The sequence below is a fragment of the Acartia tonsa genome, chromosome 10 (assembly GCF_053477335.1).
Source record: "Acartia tonsa isolate MP-2025a chromosome 10, ASM5347733v1, whole genome shotgun sequence".
NCBI lineage: Eukaryota > Metazoa > Arthropoda > Copepoda > Calanoida > Acartiidae > Acartia > Acartia tonsa.
In genome coordinates, this window is record NC_137269.1 from 48953102 (window position 1) to 48976349 (window position 23248).

A 23248-nucleotide genomic window follows, 5' to 3' on the forward strand; every position below is an offset into this window, starting at 1 on the left:
GTATGAAAACTATTTTCTTCGATTTTTCTGAAGTTATTATCGCATTCTATGGGTTTTTTATTATCATTTACTTATATCGAAAGTGCCAAACATTGTACCCCAACTTATTCATTTAATAAAAAACGAAGCGTGATATATATGAAAAATTGTGAAGTATGCCAGAACTTTTTAAATCCAAAATCTAACTCTTCAAAACACAATAAGATAGCTAAACATCTAAAGAAGTTAGAATACATTGAGAATACAGTCAGAGGCATATACAAAGTTTTTTGATTATTCTAATAATGTTCATCTTTGTAGATGTCAAACTGTTTCTGGCTGTGGACAAGCTCTAAAAAGTTTTAACTAAAAACAAGTCATCATATACATATTAATTTTATATAGGTAATTTATAATTATTTTTAATAATCATCCTGATATATAAAGTAGTAAGCGTTTTTGTCTGTCCTGAAGGATCTCGCTAACCGATGAACCGATATTGTTCTCCTTTACAGTGAAACTTCTTATTGGTCCTGGGAAGGTTTTAAACTATTTTTGGGGAGGGTGTCTTCACCCCCCCCCCCTTACCAAAAAAAAATATTTTTTTACTCTTTTGAAACTCAAAAAAATGGTATGAGGTCGACTTTTCCCCATCCTACCATAAGTGTTCCTAGAGGCTTCTAGGGGCGTAGCGGCTAGTATATGTAAATTGTAGTATTCTGATTCCATTACATTAAGGAGATTAATTTTACCTTTTCTAATCCGTACTTTACAAAAATGTTAAATTCTAAAAAGTTATAATCCTAATAAATCCAATTTTATTAGTTCTTTGTAATATAGAAAATCAATTTTTCTGAATATTTTTTTTGGCTCAAAACCAGCTTAGTATCCACGTGGATATTCAGCTACTATTGGGGTCATTTTTGGATACTCAGCTACCATTGGGAAAATGTGTGGATATTCAAATTGATTATTGTATGCCCAACTACACATTTAATGATTTTGTCATCCTTGTTTTAAAGTGCAAGGTGCAATAAGTGGGTGGAGATTTTTCGGCTTCTTTGTACAACTTAAATTCAAGACAAAAACATACGTGGATTGATTTATAACTAAATGGTATTTATTATTAACAAGTTTGAGGATATCTAATTTATGGAATACTGATTTATATTACGATAAGGTACAATTTTATAAGCGAAACATCTCAATAATCAAGTCCTAAAAATGTCAGTATGTCCTTAATCAGTAGCATATACTTAAGCAGTTTTGCAACAAATTTACTATAATTACAATAGTTTTATATAAACTTATGCATTTTTATCCTGTTGATGTTAGTTTGTCCTTTCTTTTCAGAGCTTTGCTTTTATGGATTTTCAATATTTGGTTCCTAAATCTGTATTTCAGTTAAATGATAGGTGTTAATTGCTTGCATTAATGTGCTTTATTGTCATGGGAATCAGCATTATGAAAGGATATACTGAAAATACAAATAGGAAACTATTGTGGATATTCAACTACCATAGGGGAAAAGTGTGGATACTCCACTACTCTTGGGAAATATGCGTGGATACTCAGCTACTATTGGGGAATTTGTGGATACTCAGCTGGTATTGAGCCTTTTTTTTTATTTCAGGTGCAAGAACAATAAAAATCAGCAATGGACAAGTGTGGTCTTTGTAAGAAGAAAATATCTTCCAAGGGGAACTCGACATTACATATGAGAATTTTTGAAGGAGAAAAACTGTTCATTTGTGATTTATGTGAAAAGACTTTCTCACAGATAGATCACTTGAAAATTCCAAACACAGATGAGAAAATATTCAAATGTGGAATATGTAAAGAAACTTTTCATACAAATTGTGAGATGACTCTTCATAATTCAATCCATACAGGAGTAAAGCCATATTCTTGTGATACATGCGAAAAGGCTTTTAATTTTGAAAGTGAATTAACTAGACACAAGAGGGTCCATTCAGGAGAGAAACCATACTCTTGTGACACATGTGAAAAAGCTTTCTCACAGCAAAGTCATTTAAATGACCATAAGAGGATCCATACAGGAGAGAAGCCATACTCTTGTGATACATGTGCAAAATCTTTCTCACAACAAAGTGCACTAAATCATCATAAGAAGATACACAAAGGTGAGAAGCCATACTCTTGTGATACATGTGAAAAGACTTTCAATACAAATAGTAAGTTAACTGTTCATAAGAGAATCCATACAGAATCTACTAAGAATACAGTTCCACATTCTGCTTCTACCAGTTTTGTTGATTGTGGTGAAGCTGATGTAAAACTAGAGATAAAAGAAGAAGAAACTCTTGATGAAGATCCTCTCTCTATTAACATGGAGGCTGAGAATGTTAAAGAAATTTTAAAGCAGGAAATAGAAGAAGAAATTCAGGATAAAGATTCTTTTTCTTGTGAACTGAAATCTGATGATGATATAGTCAACAATATTGATATTGTTGAACACAAGATTAAAATATGATAAACTAAATGCTTTTATGAAAATATTTATTCATAGTAGATTTAATGTTTATTTCCAATATTCTTATTTTATGAGATCATGTAAATATTGTTTTTTTTATGTTGTAGTAATTTTATTTTTCTTTATTTCATGTCAATTATTTGGTGGAAGGGAGTTCTTGTATTTTTCTTGTTTAAATTCTAACTTTCTATCAAAACTTGTTATTTTACTATTTTGATTCTTCTTCTATTGAATTGGGAACATTATATTCATATTAGATTGTGTCTTATATTATACTAATTATTTTTCAGATAAAACAAATGAGATGAAAAAAGTAAAATTCTTGTAGTCTTCATTGAAACAAAAAAAAGAAAAAATCAGGTAAATAAGATTTCTTGCATAAGTTATTCCACCAAAAATGTGATCTTTGAAGATCTTGCTAATCACTGAACCAATTGAGTTATTCGTTTAGTTTAGGCTTTATATAGGTCCTTCGATACTTTCAGGCTAAGTTGTTTTTAGATTTACCTTCTCCCTCCTATTTCAAATTAAGAGCTCCTATAGGCTATAAGCTATTTGCGTGCATAGTCACATGTTTAAATATTTCTCCATTTTAAACGGTTTCAACCCGTTAATTCACGGTTCCAGATTATACACCATTAAATTAAACAACTGCCATGCTTAATTTCAGCCTTCTACTCCTGTTTTAAAGTCTTTAAAAGCATACCTTTATGGAAAATAAGCAAAACAAATTCCTTTGTCCCCCTTTTTGTTGTAAAGATACCACATAGCCATGATACAAAAACTTAAAGGGGGGGGGGGGGGGTCGTAATGACATTTAAACGAAGACAGTGCGCAAAATGGTCTAAATAAATAAGCCTAATCCTATAATAGGTACTAGGTAAATGAAAAAAAAAATTTATGAGGTTAGTTAAGTAAACCCTGCAGAAATGGCGTTTTTAGGCTTTTTTTGCCTGTTTTGGTGTAATTTGTTGTAATAACTTACTTTTAATTGTTTTTTCTTAAGTTTTTCGCTTGAATACTATATCTCTATTCATAAGGACATTATTTAAGATGATTCAGCAAGTGTAGGACCAAAACTCAAAAAACCCATTTTGATATATTACACACAAACTCCTGCAAGCCACCCATCTAGCCTGCTGGGGTCGGTCCCCAACTTGTTGAATCATCTTAAATAATGTCCTTGTGTATAGACACAGTATTCAAGGGAAAAAACCTAAGAAAAAAATAATTAAAGGTAAGTTTCTAAATCAAAATAGACAAAAACAGGCTTAAAAACCCCATTTTTGCCCATTTTCGCAGGGTTTTTCTTACCTAACCTAACCTAAAAATAAAAGAATTTGAATTTTTTTGCCATTTAGATGTAGTACCTATAGGACTAGGCTCATATACCAAGTTTCAAGTTTCTAGCTCAACATTTAAACCATTTTGCTAACGGTTTAAGTTTAAATGTCATTATGCCCCCCCTCCTTATTTCTTAATAGTGACTTTCAAGGAATATGTACAGACGTAGCCATTTCCGAGATAAAAGCTTGCACAGAGCAGACATCCTCTTACTTCCCCAGTGAACATATAGGCAGTGTTACTAATGATTGTTTATTGAACACCATGAAACATGTAGGCCTAAAATGATATCAGAATTAATACACAATTTTGTATATTATTTAAAAATAGAATAATGCTGCAAAAAGAATTTAATTTTAATAACTACGAAAACGATAGGTTTCGTGAATTTAAAATTATGAAAACAAAAAAATATTTTTGAATTTAACTTAAATTTGCTTAAATTCATATATTTAAACATAATAGAATTTAATATCAATCGAATAGAATTATCATAAATGCATACAAAAATAATTCAAAAATAATTGGTCTTTCATTGAAAATTAAAGAAAATAAAATTGTATTTTTTCATAACCAAAAAATATCTTATATTCAAATATCCAGTTTTCCGCGAAAAAGAAAGTTACCTAGTATTTGAACACATCAAGCCAGGAAGCATTTGAGGGAAAAAACAGCACGGCTAACAACACACATTATACAAAACATGAGTTTTCATTATCAAAACAATGACGCCAATGCGTATAAAAACAAAGAATGCGCTTGTTGTTGTTTTTGAGCGCCTCTCATGGGAGGGATACCGCGTAAACGAACAACACAAAAAGTCGTCTTCACATGCCTGTGTTAGGAATAATGGGACATTGGGATCAATTCCAGATAGACAGACATATCCCACATAATTACCAAGACAGTGGCTTATGTACAGACACCTTAATTATAGTGTAGCTTTGTTACATTTGTTACATTTTTTTCTGTCCTTTAGTGCAAAAAGTTTGTCTACCTTCTTTAATCTTTTACTATTTCCCATTTTCTTATATTCAATCGGATCTTATTATTAGAATTGTGTAACTTGTAAAATTATCATGATATTTATTTTCAGACTAAATATAAAATGAATTGAAACCCTGAGATTATAAAAAGAACGAAAAAATGAGATATTTGAATTTAGCAAAGTAAAATATGTTAGTTTTCTATATTATGAAAAAAAACCTGTCAAATAATTTTGGTGACCTATAATTCTAGCTGGCTATCGATCAATACTTTTGGTTTAATTTTCAGTTACGCAGTTAATTAAATTATAATTGTCTTTAATACCTGCAGGGTTAAAAAATAAATCATCATATATTACAAATATTATGTTGTAGAATCTTTGGAATTTAAATTCCCCTATTTAATTTTGTTTTTGGTACATTCAAGGACGTCCAAGCTTTTTTATTTGGTGGAGGGGGTAAAGACTTTTGAAGAGGAGGGGGGGGGGATCACTCCTTTACCCCTCCCCCCCCCCCCGCCTTGGACGTCCCTGGATTTCAGCTAAAAGATATTGACAAGATGACAACAAATTATTATTTTATTATCTACATTTTTGATTGAATAATATTTATTCCAGGTGCTAGGACAGTTCCCTATCCATCATGTTGTCGTGTAATATTTGCAAAAAGAAATTCTCCTTCCAGAGTGATTTAACTAGACATTTGAGAATTCATACAGGTGAGAAGCCATTTAAATGTGATATTTGTGGAAAGACTTTCTCACAACAAAGTCATTTAACTGTCCATATTAGGATCCATACAGGAGAAAAGCCATACTCGTGTGATACATGTGAAAAGACTTTCTCAAGACAAAGTTATTTAACTGTTCATAAGAGGATCCATACAGGACAGAAGCCATTCTCTTGTGATACATGTAAAAAAGCTTTTGGTACTAGTAAAGAGTTGACTATACATAAGAGGATTCATACAGGGGAGAATTCATACTCTTGTGATACATGTGAAAAAACTTTCAAATTTAACCGTGATTTAGGTGTTCATAAGTGGATGAACCACACAGGTTTGAAAACTGACTTTTGTGAATTATGCCAGAAATCTTATTACTCCAATTCAGACTTACCAAAACATAATAAATCAGCTGGACATCTTAAGAAGTTAGAATCTACTAAGAATACAGATTCACCTTCTGCTTCTACCAGTTTTGTTAATTGTGGTGAAGTTGATGTTAAACTAGAGATAAAAGAGGAAGAAACTCTATATGAAGATCCTCTCTCTATCAAGATGAAGGCTGATACTTTAGCTTCAGTTGCTCGTATTGAGGTTCAGAATAAGAAATCTTCAGGAGAGATAAAATACTCTTGTGATACATGTAATAAGGCTTTCACACAACTAGGTGCATTAACAGTTCATAAGAGGATCCATACAAGAGAGAAACCATTCAAATGTGATTTTTGTGAAAAGGGATTTTCAAACCGTAGTGCCTTTAATAAGCACAGGAGGATCCATACAGGAGAGAAACCATTCAAATGTAATTTTTGTGAAAGGGGATTTTCAGGCCGTAGTGCCTTTAATAGGCACAGGAGGATCCATACAGGCGAAAAGCCATACTCTTGTGAAACATGTGAAAAATCATTCTTACATCAAAGTGAACTAACTCTCCATAGGAGGATACATACAGGTATAAAGCCTTACTCTTGTGAATTATGCCAAAATTATTTTATATCAGGATCAGAACTGTCACGCCATAATGTAACAGCTCGACATCTCAACAAGTTAGAATCTACTGAGAATACAGTTCCACCTTCTGCTTCAACCAGTTTTGTTGATCGCGGTGAAGCTGATATCAAACTTGAGATAAAAGAAGAAAAAACTCTAGTTGAAGATCCTCTCTCTATCAAGATGAAGGCTGATACTTCTGCTTCAGTTACTTGTAATGAGGTTCAGAATAAGAAATCTTTCTCATGTGATGTTTGTTTTAAAATATTTAAATCTAAAGAAGTCTTAAGTATTCACAAATATATACATCCAGAACCAAAAATTAAATTAAAGATAAAAGAAGAAGGACCTCTTGATGAAGATCCTCTCTATTTGGATGCTAAGATAGAGGCTGAGAATGTTGAATAAATTATAAAATAGAAAATAGATGATTCTCTTTCTTGTAAACAGAATCCTGATGAGAATGGGATGAATACAATTGATATTGTAAAACACAAGATTGAAATATAAGGCTTTTATTTTACCTATGATATCATGAAGAATATAAAATTTATTTTTGTTGTAATTTTTACTTTTCATTATTCAATATAAATCATTTTTTAAAAAGTAATTCGGATCATGGATGAAAAAAAGATTGTTGGGTTTTGTTGTATTTTAACATTAGCTTTTCTCCTATTTCTAGCCCTTGTGTGGCCAATATCTAATCATTAACATTTCCCTAACCTAAAATAACCTATTAAAAGCTACTGTGAAAATACGACGAAACTCGCTACTTTGTTTGCTTTGGCAGAATTTTTGTAGAAACTAACTTTTGATCAATTCTTGTTTTTTTTACTATTTTGATTCCTATGTTGATCATAAAATGTTTTTTACATTATACTTATTATTTTTCAGAAAAAATGAAATGAAATAATATGATAAATGAGTAATTCTTCAAGCTTTTATTGAAACCAACAGGTTTATATTATTTTGAGAAAACAAATCAAACTTTTAAAAAATGGATTGAGGTTACTTTCTCCATCAATTCTATTTTTTGTTAATGCTTTCTTGTCATTTGTATACCCCTAGGGACCTCCAAAACAGGGGTCTCCAAGAAGAATATCTGTTTTTTTGGGGGGACAAACTTTCTTCAGTTTTGGGTATTTTCATGCGATTTACATTTTTTTTTGTTAAAGGCATTAGAAATTAAATTCCTGTGATCGAATTTCTCTCATGTGTATCTGCCAGAGTAGTATGATGTATGTGTGTCTGTTTAAATGAGTTGAGGTAGAATATTAAGGGATTGCAATAAAGATAATGAAAGGAAAAATTATTGTGAAACAATAAAAAATATCCAATTCATAATTGTCAAGAATATTGTCTTTCTTCATTTATTTTATAGGAAAGTAATTAAAAAACATTGTGGTAAGATAATTTCTGTAAGTATTCTTTCTATTTTGGTATTGCAACATTTTAATTAATTCGAGGTGAAAGAACAATTATCTATCCATCATGAACAAGTGTCATATCTGCTCCAAGGAATTCTCTTGCAAGAGCGCTTTAACAATTCATATGAGAACACATACAGGCGAGAAGCCATACAAATGTGATTGGTGTGAAAAAGCTTTCTCAACTAAAGGTCAGTTAACTGTACACCAGGTGATCCATACAGGCGAAAAGCCATACTCTTGTTGTTGTTTGTTGTTTTGGCTGCTCATAGTCAGTTTCCGGTCCGGGTAGTCATCAGTGGGGTGAGGGGGGGGGGCGTGGGCTTATGGTGGGGGCTCTGGAGGGGGGCGTTGGAGGGGAGGAAGGCTGGTGAAACTTGGATGGGAGGAGAGGAAGGCAGCTACATGGGTGGGATTTTGCCAGAGGTCCATAGGAGTAAGATTTGTAGGATTATTTGGGCATGAAAAGAGGTGCTGGACTGTTTCTGGGGTAGGATTAACAGGACAGGATGGGCAGTTGGGGGTAAGAGAAGCGTTGATGGAATGGAGGTAGCTTTGGAGTTTAGGACAATAGTTGGATCTTAATTGGGAGAGGATGGTTCTGTAGTGCCTGGGGAGTTGGATTTCGGAGGGGTTGATGTCAGGGGGAGCTTGATTAAGGACAGGATTAGGGGGGTAAGAATTTATGGCTTGGGTGACAGCTGAGGTGTGGAGTCTGGAGATTGTGGATTTGTAGTTTGTGGGAAGGAGGGTGTTGTCGGGGGAAAGAAAAGGTTGGAGAGTAGGAAGGAACATGGATTGAAGGGTGGATTTTTTGGATCTAGGGCCAGGGGGGGTTGTGACGTTGTGAAAGGATGGGTGGGAGGGGCGGAGGGAGGAGGCCAGGTATTGGGAACAAAGAAGGGAAAGGTGGTTCCGTACTGGTAGGATTTTGGTTTCTTGGTGGAGGTGGCTGATGGGAGATTTTTTAGTGGAACCAGTACAGATGCGGAGGGCTTGGTTTTGGAGGACTTGGAGTTTGTCAATGTTGTTTTTGGAGGTGTTAGGGAACCAAACAGGACAGGCATAGGTGGTGATGGGGCGGAGGAGGGTGTTGTAGGTGGTGAGGAGAGTCTCCTTCTGGTGGCCCCATTTGGTGCCAGCCAGACATTTGAGGATTCTAAGGCGGGAGGAAATTTTTGAGGAAATGGTGGAGACATGGGAACTGAAATTGAAAAAGGTGTCAAAGGTAACTCCAAGGATTTTAGGGGTTTTCTCAAGGGGAAGGGTGGAGCCGTTGATTTGGACTTGAGGATGGAGGTTGGATTGGTGCTTGCGGTCAGAAGTGAAGAGGGTGACAGTGGATTTGTTGGGAGCTATGGAGAGGCCGTTGGTGGAGGCCCAGTCAGCGATTGAGGAGAGGTGGGAGTTGATGGATTCAACTGACTGGGGGATGTTAGGGGAGGAGTGGAAGGAGTTAAGGTCATCGGCATAGGAGGAGGTGTGGGCAGGGGGAATGTGGGGGGCATCTGCTATGTAGAAGTTGAAGAGGACTGGGGAGATAACAGAGCCTTGGGGGACGCCAGTGTGGACAATTTTAGGAGAGGCATTGGTGTTTTGATAGGAACAGAAAGCCATCCTGCCACGCAAGTAGCAGGATAGCCATCTAATGATGTTGGGATGAAGGTTGGAGGAGGAGATTTTTTGGAGAAGGAGGTGGATGGGAATGCAGTCAAATGCTTTGGAAAGGTCGATGGAGGCAACAGTTGTGCGGCTGGGGGGGAGGTTTTGATTGAAGCCATTGGCAATGGTGGTGGAAAGGTTGAGGAGGGAGGAGGTGGTGGAGTGGAGGGGTTTAAAGCCGTGTTGTGAGGGGTGGGTGGAGAGGGATTGTTTAAGGTAGGGGAGGAGTAGGCGTTCAAGGACTTTTGCTGCAGGACAGAGGAGGGAGATTGGGCGGTAGGAGGTGGAAAGGTCAGGGGGTTTACCAGGTTTGAGGAGGGCAATGATTTTGGATAGTTTCCAAATGGCAGGGATGTTGGCAGCGGAGATGGAGAGGTTGAAAAGTTTAGTGAGGTAGGAGATGCCATTTGGACCAAGGTGTTTAAGGTGAAGGATGTTAAGGTTGTCGGGGCCAAGTGCAGAGGAATTGGAGGAATTTTTAATTGCTTCAAGGACAAGGGCAGGGGTAAAAGGTTGGAAGTTTCTGTTGAGGTGGTTGCGGCGGCGGATTTTACGGATAATTTTTCTGGAGAAAGGGTTGGAAGTATGACGGGAGACAGAGGTGAATTGACTGGTGAAGGATTCGGCAATGTGGAGGTGGGAGGTGTGGACTTTGTTGTTGTTGAAGGAAATGGGTTGGTTGGAGGGAGGGGAGTTGTTTTTGCCGGAAAGGGACTTGAGGAGGGACCAGAATTTGGAAGGATTTGTTCTATGGTCGGATTTGGAAAGGGTTTCTTGCCATTTTTTGTTGGAATGTTGGTTTACTATTGAGGAGATTTGGTCATTAAGGATTTGAATTTGAGGATCATGGGGGTTGGTTTCTCTTAAGGAGTCTCTTTGCTGGATAAGGGGTTTAGCAGACTGAGGGAGGGTAGGGTTGGAATTTTTGATGAAGCCAGCAGGAACAGTGTGTTTGGAGGCAGTTTGGAGGATTTGGCGGAAAGTGGCTTCACCTTGGGAGCAGGAGGAAGGGTCAGGAAGGTCTTCAAAAAGGGTTTCAGTTTCTAGGGTAAAGGTGTCCCAGTCTGCTTTATGGAAGTTGTGGAAGGTTTTGACAGGGCGGGGGGTTCTGGTGATTTCGGGAATGGAGAGGAGAATGGGAAGGTGATCAGAACGGAGGGTGGTAAGGGTGTGCCAGGAGAAATCAAGGGCAAGGTGGGCAGAGCATAAGGAAAGGTCAGGGGAGGTAGGTTGGCCATTGGGGGGAAGGCGGGTAGGGGAATCCTCGTTGAGGAGGCAAAGGCTGCTCTCATTGAGAGCTTCCAGCAGAGCCTCCCCACGATTCATGGCAGATTGGTCAAGGGTAATGGAGTTCCAGGCAGGGTTGTGGGCATTGAAGTCACCGACTAGGATAAGGTCATTTGGATTTTCAAAAAGGAGGTTAAAGTCAGGGGTGTATTGTGGGGGGCAGGAGGAGTGTGGGGGGAGGTAAAGGTTGATGATTTGTAGAGGGGAGCCATTGCGGGAAATTTGGATGCCATCAACCTCAAGGGGGCCATTGGAGAGGTGGTTGAGGTTAAGGTGTGTGAAGGGGATGTCTTCGGCAATGAGGAAGGCTATTCCTCCACCAGGTCGGTCTTGTCGATCCTTCCTGATGAAGTTATAGCCAGGGAGGGGTTTAGGATTGGATTTGCAGGAGAGTTTAGTTTCTTGGAGGCAGGTAATTGGGATGTTAAGGGTTGAAATAAGGTTGTGGAGTTCATCTTGGGTGGTAAGGAGACCGTTACAGTTGAATTGGAGGATGAAAGGTTTACCAGGAGGTTTGCGGGGGGCAGGGGTGGGGGGAGGAGGGGGCGGGGGTGATTGAGGGTGTGGTGGTGATGGAGGTGCTGTTGGGGAAGGTGGGGGAGACGGGGGAGACGGGGAGTTGGGTGTGGAGGGTGAGGGAGGGGGGGAATTTTGGGGGGAACAGGAGGGGCATATCCAGAAGGGGGAGTAGTGGGTGGAGGATGGAAGGAGGGAACATTTGGGGTGGACCCATTGGAGGCAGGAGTTACATTGGAAGGAGCCAGTGGATTTTGTAACACCTAAGGAACAGATAGGGCATGGAAATTTGGGGCCACGGGATTTAGGTGGGGGTGTTGATTGTTGGGGGGAAATGGGTGAGAAGGGGGTAGGGGAGGCAGAGATGCAGGGTGGACAGGACCAGTTAGAATTGTATTCGGATTTGGATGAGAGGAGGGAACATTTGGGATGAACCCAAAGTTGGCAGGAGTTACAGAGGAAGGCACCAGAGGAGCGGGTTATGTTGCGGGAGCAGGTAGAGCAAGGGTATTTGGGACCAGGATTTGGATGGATGTCGCCAGAGAGGATGAGGGGAGGAGGGGGGGTGATGTTGGATGTGGTTATGGAGGGTTGGAGTTGAAAGGCCTCCAAGGCCTCCAGAGCTGACAGGGGCTGACTTAAAAGCCCTTTAGGCCAGCCCCGTGGGGGAAACCCGGACGGGAGACATGGCTGTCAGAACAGGTGGTTTGGTGCAGGTTTGCCCGGGGGTGTACATCTTCTTCTCCTCCTCCCCGGATAGGTCCACTGCGGAAAAGCTTGCACACTCTTGTGATTTATGTGAAAAGACTTTCTCACTAAAACATGCTTTAACAAGTCATAAGAGGATCCATACAAATGAAAAATCATATTCATGTGATACATGTAAAAAATCTTTCCGTAAAAGGAAAGAGTTAAATGTCCATAACAGGATCCATACAGGAATGAAATACAAATGTGATACATGTGAAAACGCTTTCCGTACAAGGGCTGTGTTTACTCGTCATTTAACTCAGCATGGTGATAAGCCATACTCATGTGATACATGTGAAAAGACTTTCTCACAACATAGGTCATTAACTCGTCATAAGATAATCCATACAGAGGAGAAGCCATACAAATGTGATACATGCAAAAAGACATTCTTACGAGAAAGTCAATTAGATGTACACAGAAAGATTCATACAGGAGAGAAGCCATACTCTTGTGATACATGTGAAAAAGCTTTTCGGACAAATGGTAAGTTAACTTCCCATAAGAGGATTCATACAGGAGAGAAACCTTACTCTTGTGATACTTGTGAAAAAGCTTTCCGTACAAATGGAGAGTTAACTGCCCATAAAAGGATCCATATTGGGAACAAGCCATACTCTTGTGAATTATGTAAGATATATGTTTGCTCTAATTCAGAACTGTTAGGACATAATAAATCAGCTGGACATCTAAAGAAGTTAGAATCTACTAATCCACTTTCTGCCTCTACCAGTTTTGTTGATTGTGGTAAAGATAATATCAAACTAGAAATAAAAGAAGAAGAAACCTTTTTTGAAGATCCTCTCTCTGTGGAGGCTGTGAAAGTTAAAGAAACTATAAAACAAGAAATAGAAAAAGAAATTCAGGATAAAGATTCTCTTTCTTGTGATCAGAGTCCTGATGAGAATATAATAGCAGCTATTGATGTAGTGGAATATAAAATTGAATTGTAATTCAACCTATTTGTAAATATTTATTAGTTTATTGTAATTACATTATAAAATTAAGATATTTTTATATATTAGTGAGTTAGGATTATTGTATTAATCTCATTATATCAAGTAATCCAAGTTTCATAGAAAGTTGGATATTTAGTTCACATTAATCCTTTTTCTCTCTTTCTCTTAGCAAATTTATGGTGATTAATATTATCTTATTTCAACTAAATCATGTAGATGTTCGTTGTATGGATTGTGGTTTAATTTAAGGTCCAAAATTTTTACACTATAAAAAAAATTGGATGTTGACTATTAAAATAATCTTAAAACGTTTCATCCCTGATATTTACAAGCTTGTTAAGTCAGAATTTCAGCTCTAAATTATATTAAACTTTTATAAGACTTTTGTTACTTGAAAAAAAAATATATGATTATTTTCAGACTGAATGTAAAATGAAATAAGACTCAAGATTATAAAACTGAATTTTATTAACACATTAAAAGGAAAAAAACATAGGTATGTTATATTTTAGCAAAAGTAAGCATTAAAGTAAGTAAATGTCTGTCTGTACTAATAAGGAGACTTCGTTTAACACTGAAATGATTCAGTTCTCTCTTTTAAGGAATCTTGATATAATATAATGTTAATGTCATATGGGTGAGTTGCACCTGGATTGAACAGTCAACTCAAGGCCAGACTCTTGGTCCTTTACCTCATACCCGTGGTACAGACAACCAACCCTTTGATTGCACGATCTTTGTCTGGAGATCCTAACTGTGTATGGTAATGAGTTGCGCCTGTTTGGAGCCAAGACATTCCCCCTACTTCCTTTTTTTTATTAAAAATAATAATGAATTCCCTAAAGTACCTAGTGAAGCTCAGATGAAATACAGGAATGAAATACAAATGTGATACATGTGAAAACGCTTTCCGTACAAGGGCTGTGTTTACTCGTCATTTAACTGAGCATGGTGAGAAGCCATACTCATGTGATACATGTGAAAAGACTTTCTCACAACATAGTTCATTAACTCGTCATAAGATGATCCATACAGAGGAGAAGCCATACAAATGTGATACATGCAAAAAGACTCTCTTACGAGAAAGTCAATTAGATGTACACAGAAAGATTCATACAGGAGAGAAGCCACATTTTTGTGATACTTGTGAAAAAGCTTTCTTTACAAATGGAGAGTTAACTGCCCATAAAAGGATCCATATTGGGAACAAGCCATACTCCTGTGAATTATGTAAGATATATGTTTGCTCTAATTCAGAACTGTTAGGACATAATAAATCAGCTGGACATCTCAAGAAGTTAGAATCTACTAAGAATACAGTTCCACTTTCTACCTCTACCAGTTTTGTTGATTGTGGTGAAGATAATATCAAACTAGAAATAAAAGAAGAAGAATCCCTTTTTGAAGATCCTGTCTCTGTGGAGGCTGAGAAAGTTAAAGAAACTATAAAACAAGAAATTGAAAAAGAAATTCAGGATAAAGATTCTCTTTCTTGTGATCAGAGTCCTGAATTTAATAGAATAGCAGCTATTGATATAGTAGAACATAAAATTAAACTGTAACTCAACCTATTTGTAAATATTTATTAGTTTATTGTAATTACATCATAAAATTAAAATATTTTTATATATTAGTGAGTTAGGATTATTGTATTAATCTCATTATATCAAGTAATCAAAGTTTCATAGAAACTTCTTTGAAAAAATTAATGATTGACTGATTGTAAATATTTTTGATTAATCTTATTTGAGCTAAATCATGTTTGTTGTAAGGATTGTAGTTTAATATAAGGTTCATAATTTTTATACAATGAATAAAAATTGGATATTGACAATTAAAATAATCTGAAGACTTTTATCGCTAATAATCACAAACTACTAAAGGCAGAATATTACATATGCAAATTAATTTAGACTTTTGAAATCTGGTTCATCATTATTTATATTCATTTAGATCTCATGATAAGACTTATGCTACTTGTAATATAATAATTCTATTTATTTTCAGACAGAATACCTAGAAAATGAAATAAGACTCAAGATCATAAATCTGAAGTCAATAGAATTAGAAGAGAAAGAAAACAAAAGTAGGTAAGTAAATACCTGTCTATCCTTATAAAAAAGACTTTGTTTACCATTGAAATGAAAGAATCTTGATATAAGTCTAAGTTTAGTTTTATGTTTACATTTTGTTGGAGCATAATTCAAACCTATAATGGGAAAAGTTCACTAAAAAAAATTTACTATTCTTTCATTTTAAATAATGATTTCCCTCAAAGAGCCTTGTGAAGCTCAGAAATCCCCCTCCCCCCCTTGTATATGTGGGAGAATGCTTTCGTGCTTTTGTGTTTTACTTAAGTTCAGGTTAAGTAAGATTATATTGGGTATGCGTTGCAGCGCTAGTGCACAACAGGTCTTGCAGGGTCGGGCTCCAGGACAGGAGGGGCTTGAAGAAATATTCACTATTTTCAACTCTATACATGTATTACATTAATTTCTATTTATTCCAGGTGCAAGAACAATTAACAATCCATCATGAACAAGTGTCATATGTGCCCCAAGGAATTCACTTACAAAAGCCATTTAACAGTGCATATGAGAACACATGCAGGTGAAAAGCCATTTAAATGTGATTTATGTGGTAAAGAATTTACAACTAGCGACAGCTTTGTTTTTCATAAAAGGATTCACGAACTTAAATGTGGTGTGTGTGAAAAAGTTTTCCGTACAAATAGTGAGTTAACTGCCCATAAGAGGATCCATACTGGTGGGAAGCTATACTCTTGTGCCACATGTGAAACTGCCTTCTCACAACAAAGTGCATTAATTCATCATAAGAAGATACATATAGGTGAGAAGCCATACTCTTGTGATACATGTGCAAAATCTTTCTCACAACAAAGTGCATTAACTCATCATAAGAAGATACATAAAGGTGAGAAGTCATACTCTTGTGATACATGTGAAAAGACTTTCAATACAAATAGTAAACTAACTGTTCATAAGAGGATCCATACAGGTGAGAAGAGATACTCTTGTGATACATGTGAAAAGACTTTCTACACAAATAGTAAGTTAACTGTTCATAAGAGAATCCATACAGGAGAGAAGCCATACTCTTGTGATACATGTGAAAAGGCTTTCTCACAGCAAAGTCATTTAAATGACCATAAGAGGATCCATACAGGAGAGAAACCATTCTCTTGTGTAATATGCCAGAATTCTTATTACTCTAGTTCAAACCTAACATCACATAATAAAACAGCAGGACATCTGAAGAGGGTAAAATATACTAAGGATACAGTTCCACCTTCTGCTTCTACCAGTTTTGTTGATTGTAGTGAAGCTGATGTGAAACTTGAGATAAAAGAAGAAGAAACTCTTGACGAAGATCCTCTCTCCATTAAGATGGAGGCTGAGAATGTGGGAGAAACTATAAAACAGGAAATAGAAGGAGAAGATATTGAGGATAAAGATTCTATTGATATCATAGAACACAAAATTTATATATGATAGGTAAACAATTGGTTTTCTGATATGAAATAACAAATTTTGTAAATATTGTAGGTATTATTTTTAATGTAAATATTAAATTGAGGGAGGAGTTTTGGCACTTTCACTTACTCGGTCATTATTAGTCTTGATATTAATGTAAGAATATAGGTTATTTGGGATAAAACTATCTTACTTATCTTCAAACATTATTGCCTAGCCTGATAATAGTAATTGAAAGTAGCAAAACTCCCTCCCCCCCCCCCCCCCTCCCAACACTAACTTTATCTTTATAAAATCTGTATTTATTATTTTTCTACTTTTTTCTGGTTATTTAAGATTATTTGGTTAACAATATTTTTTTTATTTTGCAAATTAAAACTTAAAATTTTTTATATCTTATGTTTTTTCAGATAACGGATTACAATGAAATGAAAGTATAATTCTTGCAGCCTTCATATTTATTTGAATAAATAGCTAAGATAAAACAGGTAAATGTGTTTACTTTCATTAATTGTATCAGAACTTGTTTTCATTATTTCTCGCAGAATCAGATAATTTGGAATGATTTGAGATTTTTTCAGGTTTTCCTCTTACAACTAACCCCTTTATAAGCGACAGCGCTTGTCTCGCAGTAGCCAAAGAGTCCCCACATGCAGGGTTTAGTTACGTGGAGAAAAATGCTTGAGATAAAATCTAATTTTCAAAATTAATACAATTTCTTCAATTATATTAACGAGAAATTATAAGAAAAAAATGCCTAAGACAAACATAAATATTTAGTCAACAAATATTTCAATCTCAATAATTGAATGTCATCTTCCTCTGGTTTCTCATCTAACCAACTAAAAATACCAAGGTCATAATGTCCATTTTAGTCTCAAATATTTAATGACTTGTTACTTTTGGAGAATAAGTACATAATCTTTTTGTAACAATATATTGACTACAGCTAATACAATTTTCACTTTATTGTACTTTGTAAATGTTAATGTATCGGGGTGGTTTTAGGCTATTTTCTGACCTCCCCCCCCATCCCATAATGGGCGAAGCAGCTGGTTGTTACTAAACAGTAATAATTAAGTTTAACCTCCAGGGATTTTAAGGGATAAGACAATGGACGATAAATTGAAATACATTCCCAATAAAGAAAATGAACCCTTCTGTATATTATTGGTTGAAAAGTTTAGGTACTACAAACAAATGAAAATTTAATAGAAGTAGGGTGGTAATTTCTTTGGGGAGGGTGATTGTACCCTCCTAAAAAATTAACTATTAACCGTCCCAGGACCTATGAGAATCATATTGGTTCAGCAGTTAGCGAGATCCTTTGGAACAAACATACAGAAAAACAGACCTCCTGTTTCTTTATTATAAGAATGTCTTTATTATAAGGATGTAAAGGTATCTTGTTTTAATTTCATACCATATTTTATGAGCGATGCAAATCTGCAATATTATTGTCCGTCAGTATATACACAAAAATAACCTTTGAATTGTGTTATTTTTAAAACAGCCTATCCTATATAAAGTAATAAAGCGAAGTATCTTGCTAACCACTGAACCGATATGGTTTTCCCTTCGAATATCCCTAGATACTAGGGACGCAACCGCTATTTTCATATAAAATAAAGAATAATTTCCCTATTTTAAAGTTAAGTTAGCATGTTTTTCTTCCTAATTTCCCGCATAGAAAGGATAAGACAATGTCCGATAATTTGATGTACATCCTAAATGTTAATAGATAAATTACCCCTTCTGTAGATTGATTGATTGATTGATTAGCCATAGTTTCTTAGGGTTTGGACCTAAGTAGTCATGGAGTAGGTTGAGACACTTTTGTATAGCCACTTGGGCTATCAAGCTCCACGTTCAAGCACATTTTGACTTGACCCGCTATCTCATGAGAGCTACTCATTATTACCTCACCCTCGCCGAGTATGGCAGGTGTCCCAAATTAAGTCACCGTAATGAATGACGCTCTCCGCAGAGGGGCTTGGGATAAGGGTAGTACTGATATTATGTACTTGACTATTAAGTATCCAAACTTACTCAATAATCCCCTTCTTACACAACCAGGGGAAGTTGCGTGAATATATTCAACTGAGAAATTCGAGTTGCCACATGGGGACTAGAACTTGCACTCTCATCACCGTAACTCAGTGCGTTACCACTGAGCTACGACGCCCCTTTCCTTCTGTAGATATTTTCAACCAAAAATTTATATCTACCTTCTGTAGATATAAATTTTTGGTTGAAACTTTTGGAAACTCAACTTAATATACCCACCAATCGGAATGCATTAATAGTCCCCAAAGTTGTTAATCAAACGAATAAGAAAACGTAATTATAAAACCTTTGGGACTAGTGTAATAATCATCTCAATGTCTCCTCCCTCCCTGAATTTGCCGCCATTATCTTTATCTAAAATAACACCATATCATATTTGCTTGTTCAGTTTCTGATTAAAAGTGGGAGGAGTCCGCGCATTGAGCATCATATTTAAGTAAATGGGCGGAGATTTAGTTAATTTTAATGAATATAACTATTGTTTATGATTTAGGTTTATATTTGAATCATTGGCAGTCAGCAACTAACATTTACAGTTAACAGACTAACATTATACAGATCTACTTCATATTATAAGGTATTTATATTTTGCTTAACTTCAGAAATAGTTAGGCTTGAATCTGTTACTTAACCAATAAATGTATAATTATAGATATAGACCCAGTAGTGGGGACCTTTTTATTCTGATAGCAAATTTCTTTTTCCTCTTTTATAGCGACTTAGCTGTGTTATTATTTCCGATGGTATTGGCTAATATTCAAAGACTTAATTGAAAGTCGCAATAGGGTCCACACCACACCACATGAACATATAGTTATTTAACCCCTTTATTTTACTATTCTGATCTATATGAAACTTTATGGCTTTGAGATCCAGATTTTTTTCCCTCTTCTTTGGTAGATGCTATGGTTGAAACTACCATTGAGAAAAAGTCCCCTGGTAAATTTCTCCTCCAACAACTAAATTTTCTATACTTTAAAACTAAAATTGATTGTTGGTTGTACACCTCTGCTCCCTCTCCCCTCTTAACCCAACTTAGGGTTGTGCCTAGATAGAGGCAAAATCTAATTGTTTTCTTTGCAACACAAGTAATGTATTTCATTAAAAAATCTTTTCTAGGTACAGAATTTATCATGTTGTCGTGTGATATCTGTAACAAGAAATTCTCACACAAGGGCCATTTAACAATGCATATGAAAATTCATACAGACAAGAAACCATTCAAATGTGATTTATGTGAAGAAGCATTTGCTTTCAGCATTCATTTAATTCAACATAAGAAGATCCATACAAGAGAGAAACATTACACTTGTGATACATGTGAAAAAGCTTTCCATACGAATAGTAATTTAACCCGTCATAAGAGGATCCATGCAGAAGAGAAGCTATACACTTGTGATATATGTAAAAAAGCTTTTACACCACAAAGTCAATTAATTAACCACAAGAGAATTCATACAGGAGAGAAGCCATACTCTTGTGATACATGTGCAAAATCTTTCTCACAACAAAGTGCACTAAATCATCATAAGAAGATACACAAAGGTGAGAAGCCATACTCTTGTGATACATGTGAAAAGACTTTCAATACAAATCGTAAATTAACTTTTCATAAGAGGATCCATACAGGTGAGAAGCCATACTCTTGTGATGAATGTGAAAAGACTTTCTATACAAATAGTAAGTTAACTGTTCATAAGAGAATCCATACAGGAGAGAAGCCATACTCTTGTGATACATGTGAAAAGGCTTTCTCACAGCAAAGTCATTTAAATGATCATAAGAGGCTCCATACAGGAGAGAAGCCATTCTCTTGTGTAATATGCCAGAAATCTTATTACTCTAGTTCAAACCTATCAACACATAATAAAACAGCAGGACATCTGAAGAGGGTAGAATATACTAGAGATACAGTTCCACCTTCTGCTTCTACCAGTTTTGTTGATTGTGGTGAAGCTAATACTAAACTAGAGATAAAAGAAGAAGAAAATCTTGATGAAGATCCTCTATCTATCAACATAGAGGCTGAGAATGTTGAAGAAATTATAAAACAGGAAAAAGAAGAAAAAATTGAGGATAATGATTCTTTTCCTTGTGAACAGAATCCTGATGAGGATATAATAAATAATATTGACATTGTGGAACATAAAATTGAATATTATTAACTCCATGATAGTATTAATTTTATCCAAAATTGAATGTCATTTGTTAAGAAAGATTAATTTTTAATAAATTAAATTTTTGTTTATAAAAATACTACTTACCTACCTACTAAGTTATTTTTTCTTTTTTTCACTCTATTTGTTTTCTTCTATATTTTTTAATTGATTTAATAAGAATTTTAAAGTTATCTCTCTATGTGATTCTTGTTTTTTGTACATATATTTTTTCATTTCTTTATTATTTTTTTATAATTTCAGAACAGGAAAATGAAATTTGATTACCTGGAATAATAAGAATATCACAAATAAAAATAGGTATTTGGGCACTCTTTAGTTATTTGGTTAGGCATTGTAGTGAGGCCTAGGTTATTAGATACTAAAGATGTAAAGAGAGAGTTTTCATAGAGTACATCCGGAATACTTTTACCTACTTAGTGACGGACACACCCTATATGTAGATTAGTTTTGCTAAATAAAATATGGATGGAAGGAGATAGATGGGTAAAAATACATCAGGAATACTTGTATCTAAGTATTGATAGACGTATGGACACACCATAGATATAGTCTATAGAGTAGGTGTTATACTAAAGTCATTATAATGGAATAATTGAGTACTAACACAAATAAGGGGGGGGGGGGAGTTTTGACACATTTGCGTAAACAGGAAGCATAGGCTTTATCTTTGGACTGAGAGGATAGGTTATTAAAGATAAAATCATCCTTATATAATGAATTTTCCCAAGTTTTAAGATTTTTTGGATAGGCCTCCAGGTTCCGGAGCTCCATGCCTCCAGGTGGTTTCTGGACAGGTAAAAAAAAAAAAAAATTCTTATTTGAAGAGTTAGAGGTGAGTTTATAAAACAAAATAAGCTTCTTTTAATATATTATTTACATATTTAAAGAAAAAATTACAATCGGTCTCCAGGTTCAGGTGCTGCAGGCCTCCAGGTGGCCTCTGGACAGGTAAAAAATTAAAATTTCTTATTTGAAGAGTTAGAGGTAAGTTTATAAAACAATATATGCGTATTTTTAAATGTTATTTGCATATTTAAAGAAAAAATTACAATCGGTCTCCAGGTTCAGGTGCTGCAGGCCTCCAGGTGGCCTCTGGTCAGGTAAAAATTAAAATTTCTTATTTGAAGAGTTAGAGGTGAGTTTATAAAACAAAATAAGCTTCTTTTAATATATTATTTACATATTTAAAGAAAAAATTACAATCGGCCTCCAGGTTCAGGTGTTGCAGGCCTCCAGGTGGCCTCTAGACAGGTAAAAATTAAAATTTCTTATTTGAAGAGTTAGAGGTGAGTTTATAAAACAAAATAAGCTTCTTTTAATATATTATTTACATATTTAAAGAAAAAATTACAATCGGCCTCCAGGTTCAGGTGCTGCAGGCCTCCAGGTAGCCTCTGGACAGGTAAAAATTAAAATTTCTTATTAGAAGAGTTAGAGGTGAGTTTATAAAACAAAATAAGCTTTTTTTAATATATTATTTACATATTTAAAGAAAACATTATAATTGGCCTCCAGGTTCAGGTGCTGCAGGCCTCCAGGTGGCCTCTGGACAGGTAAAAATTAAAATTTCTTATTTGAAGAGTTAGAGGTGAGTTTATAAAACAAAATAAGCTTCTTTAAATATATTATTTACATATTCAATGAAAAAATTACAATCGGCCTCCAGGTTCAGGTGCTGCAGGCCTCCAGGTGGCCTCTGGACAGGTAAAAATTAAAATTTCTTATTTGAAGAGTTAGAGGTGAGTTTATAAAACAAAATAAGCTTCTTTTAATATATTATTCACATATTTAAGAAAAAATTACAATCGGCCTCCAAGTTCAGGTGCTGCAGGCCTCCAGGTGGACTCTGGACAGGTAGAAAATTAAAATTTCTTATTTGAAGAGCTAGAGGTAAGTTTATAAAACAACATAAGCGTATTTTTAGATGTTATTTACACATTTGAAGAAAAAAATACAATCGGTCTCCAGGTTCAGGTGCTGCAGGCCTCCAGGTGGCCTCTGGACAGGTAAAAAATTAAAATTTCTTATTTGAAGAGCTAGAGGTAAGTTTTAAACAATATATGCGTATTTTTAAATGTTATTTGCATATTAAAAGAAAAAATTACCATCAGCCTCCAGGTTCAGGTGCTGCAGGCCTCCATGTGGCCTCTGGACAGGTAAAAAATTAAAATTTCTTATTTAAAGAGCTAGAGGTAAGTTTATAAAACAATATAAGCGTATTTTTAAATGTTATTTGCATATTAAAAGAAAAAATTACTATCAGTTTTCAGGTTCAGGTGCTGCAGACCTCCAGGTGGCCTCTGGACAGGTAACAAAAATAAAAATTTCTTATTTAAATTTTTTACCTGTCCCGAGACCACCTGGAGGCTTTCAGTACCTGAACCTGGATG

At 35.3% G+C, this 23248-nt stretch overlaps 4 protein-coding genes across 7 annotated transcripts in view; all 4 read left to right on the forward strand.

The window, feature by feature from the left end:
* LOC145330244 (uncharacterized) overlaps positions 1 to 23248 on the forward strand; it is a 48281-nt gene that overhangs the window by 21747 nt on the left and 3286 nt on the right. Inside the window, exon 1 of one of the 3 annotated variants that reach the window (XM_080174865.1) lies at positions 21097 to 21155. The exons of the other annotated variants lie outside the window; for them this stretch is intronic. The gene's annotated coding sequence lies outside the window, so the exon portion shown is untranslated. Of the gene's footprint in view, positions 1 to 21096; positions 21156 to 23248 lie in introns of those variants that run through there. 3 annotated transcript variants of the gene reach the window in all.
* On the forward strand, positions 204 to 2609 carry LOC145330245 (uncharacterized). The gene is made up of 2 exons (XM_080174867.1): positions 204 to 384; positions 1613 to 2609. The coding sequence occupies exon 2, from the start codon at positions 1637 to 1639 to the stop codon at positions 2471 to 2473; it is 837 nt and encodes a 278-aa protein (XP_080030993.1). The 5' UTR covers positions 204 to 384; positions 1613 to 1636; the 3' UTR covers positions 2474 to 2609.
* LOC145330240 (uncharacterized) lies at positions 2761 to 7363 on the forward strand. Of its 2 annotated transcripts, none has more exons than XM_080174859.1 (2): positions 2761 to 2833; positions 5421 to 7363. In XM_080174859.1, exon 2 carries the CDS (start codon positions 5446 to 5448, stop codon positions 6922 to 6924), a length of 1479 nt encoding a protein of 492 aa, XP_080030985.1. In that variant the 5' UTR covers positions 2761 to 2833; positions 5421 to 5445; the 3' UTR covers positions 6925 to 7363. The 2 variants fall into 2 exon arrangements, with proteins under 2 accessions (XP_080030985.1, XP_080030986.1); XM_080174860.1 differs by lacking the exon at positions 2761 to 2833 and adding an exon at positions 4910 to 4986.
* LOC145330852 (uncharacterized) lies at positions 15633 to 20942 on the forward strand. The gene is made up of 2 exons (XM_080175514.1): positions 15633 to 16615; positions 19798 to 20942. The coding sequence occupies exons 1-2, from the start codon at positions 15652 to 15654 to the stop codon at positions 20841 to 20843; spliced, it is 2010 nt and encodes a 669-aa protein (XP_080031640.1). The 5' UTR covers positions 15633 to 15651; the 3' UTR covers positions 20844 to 20942.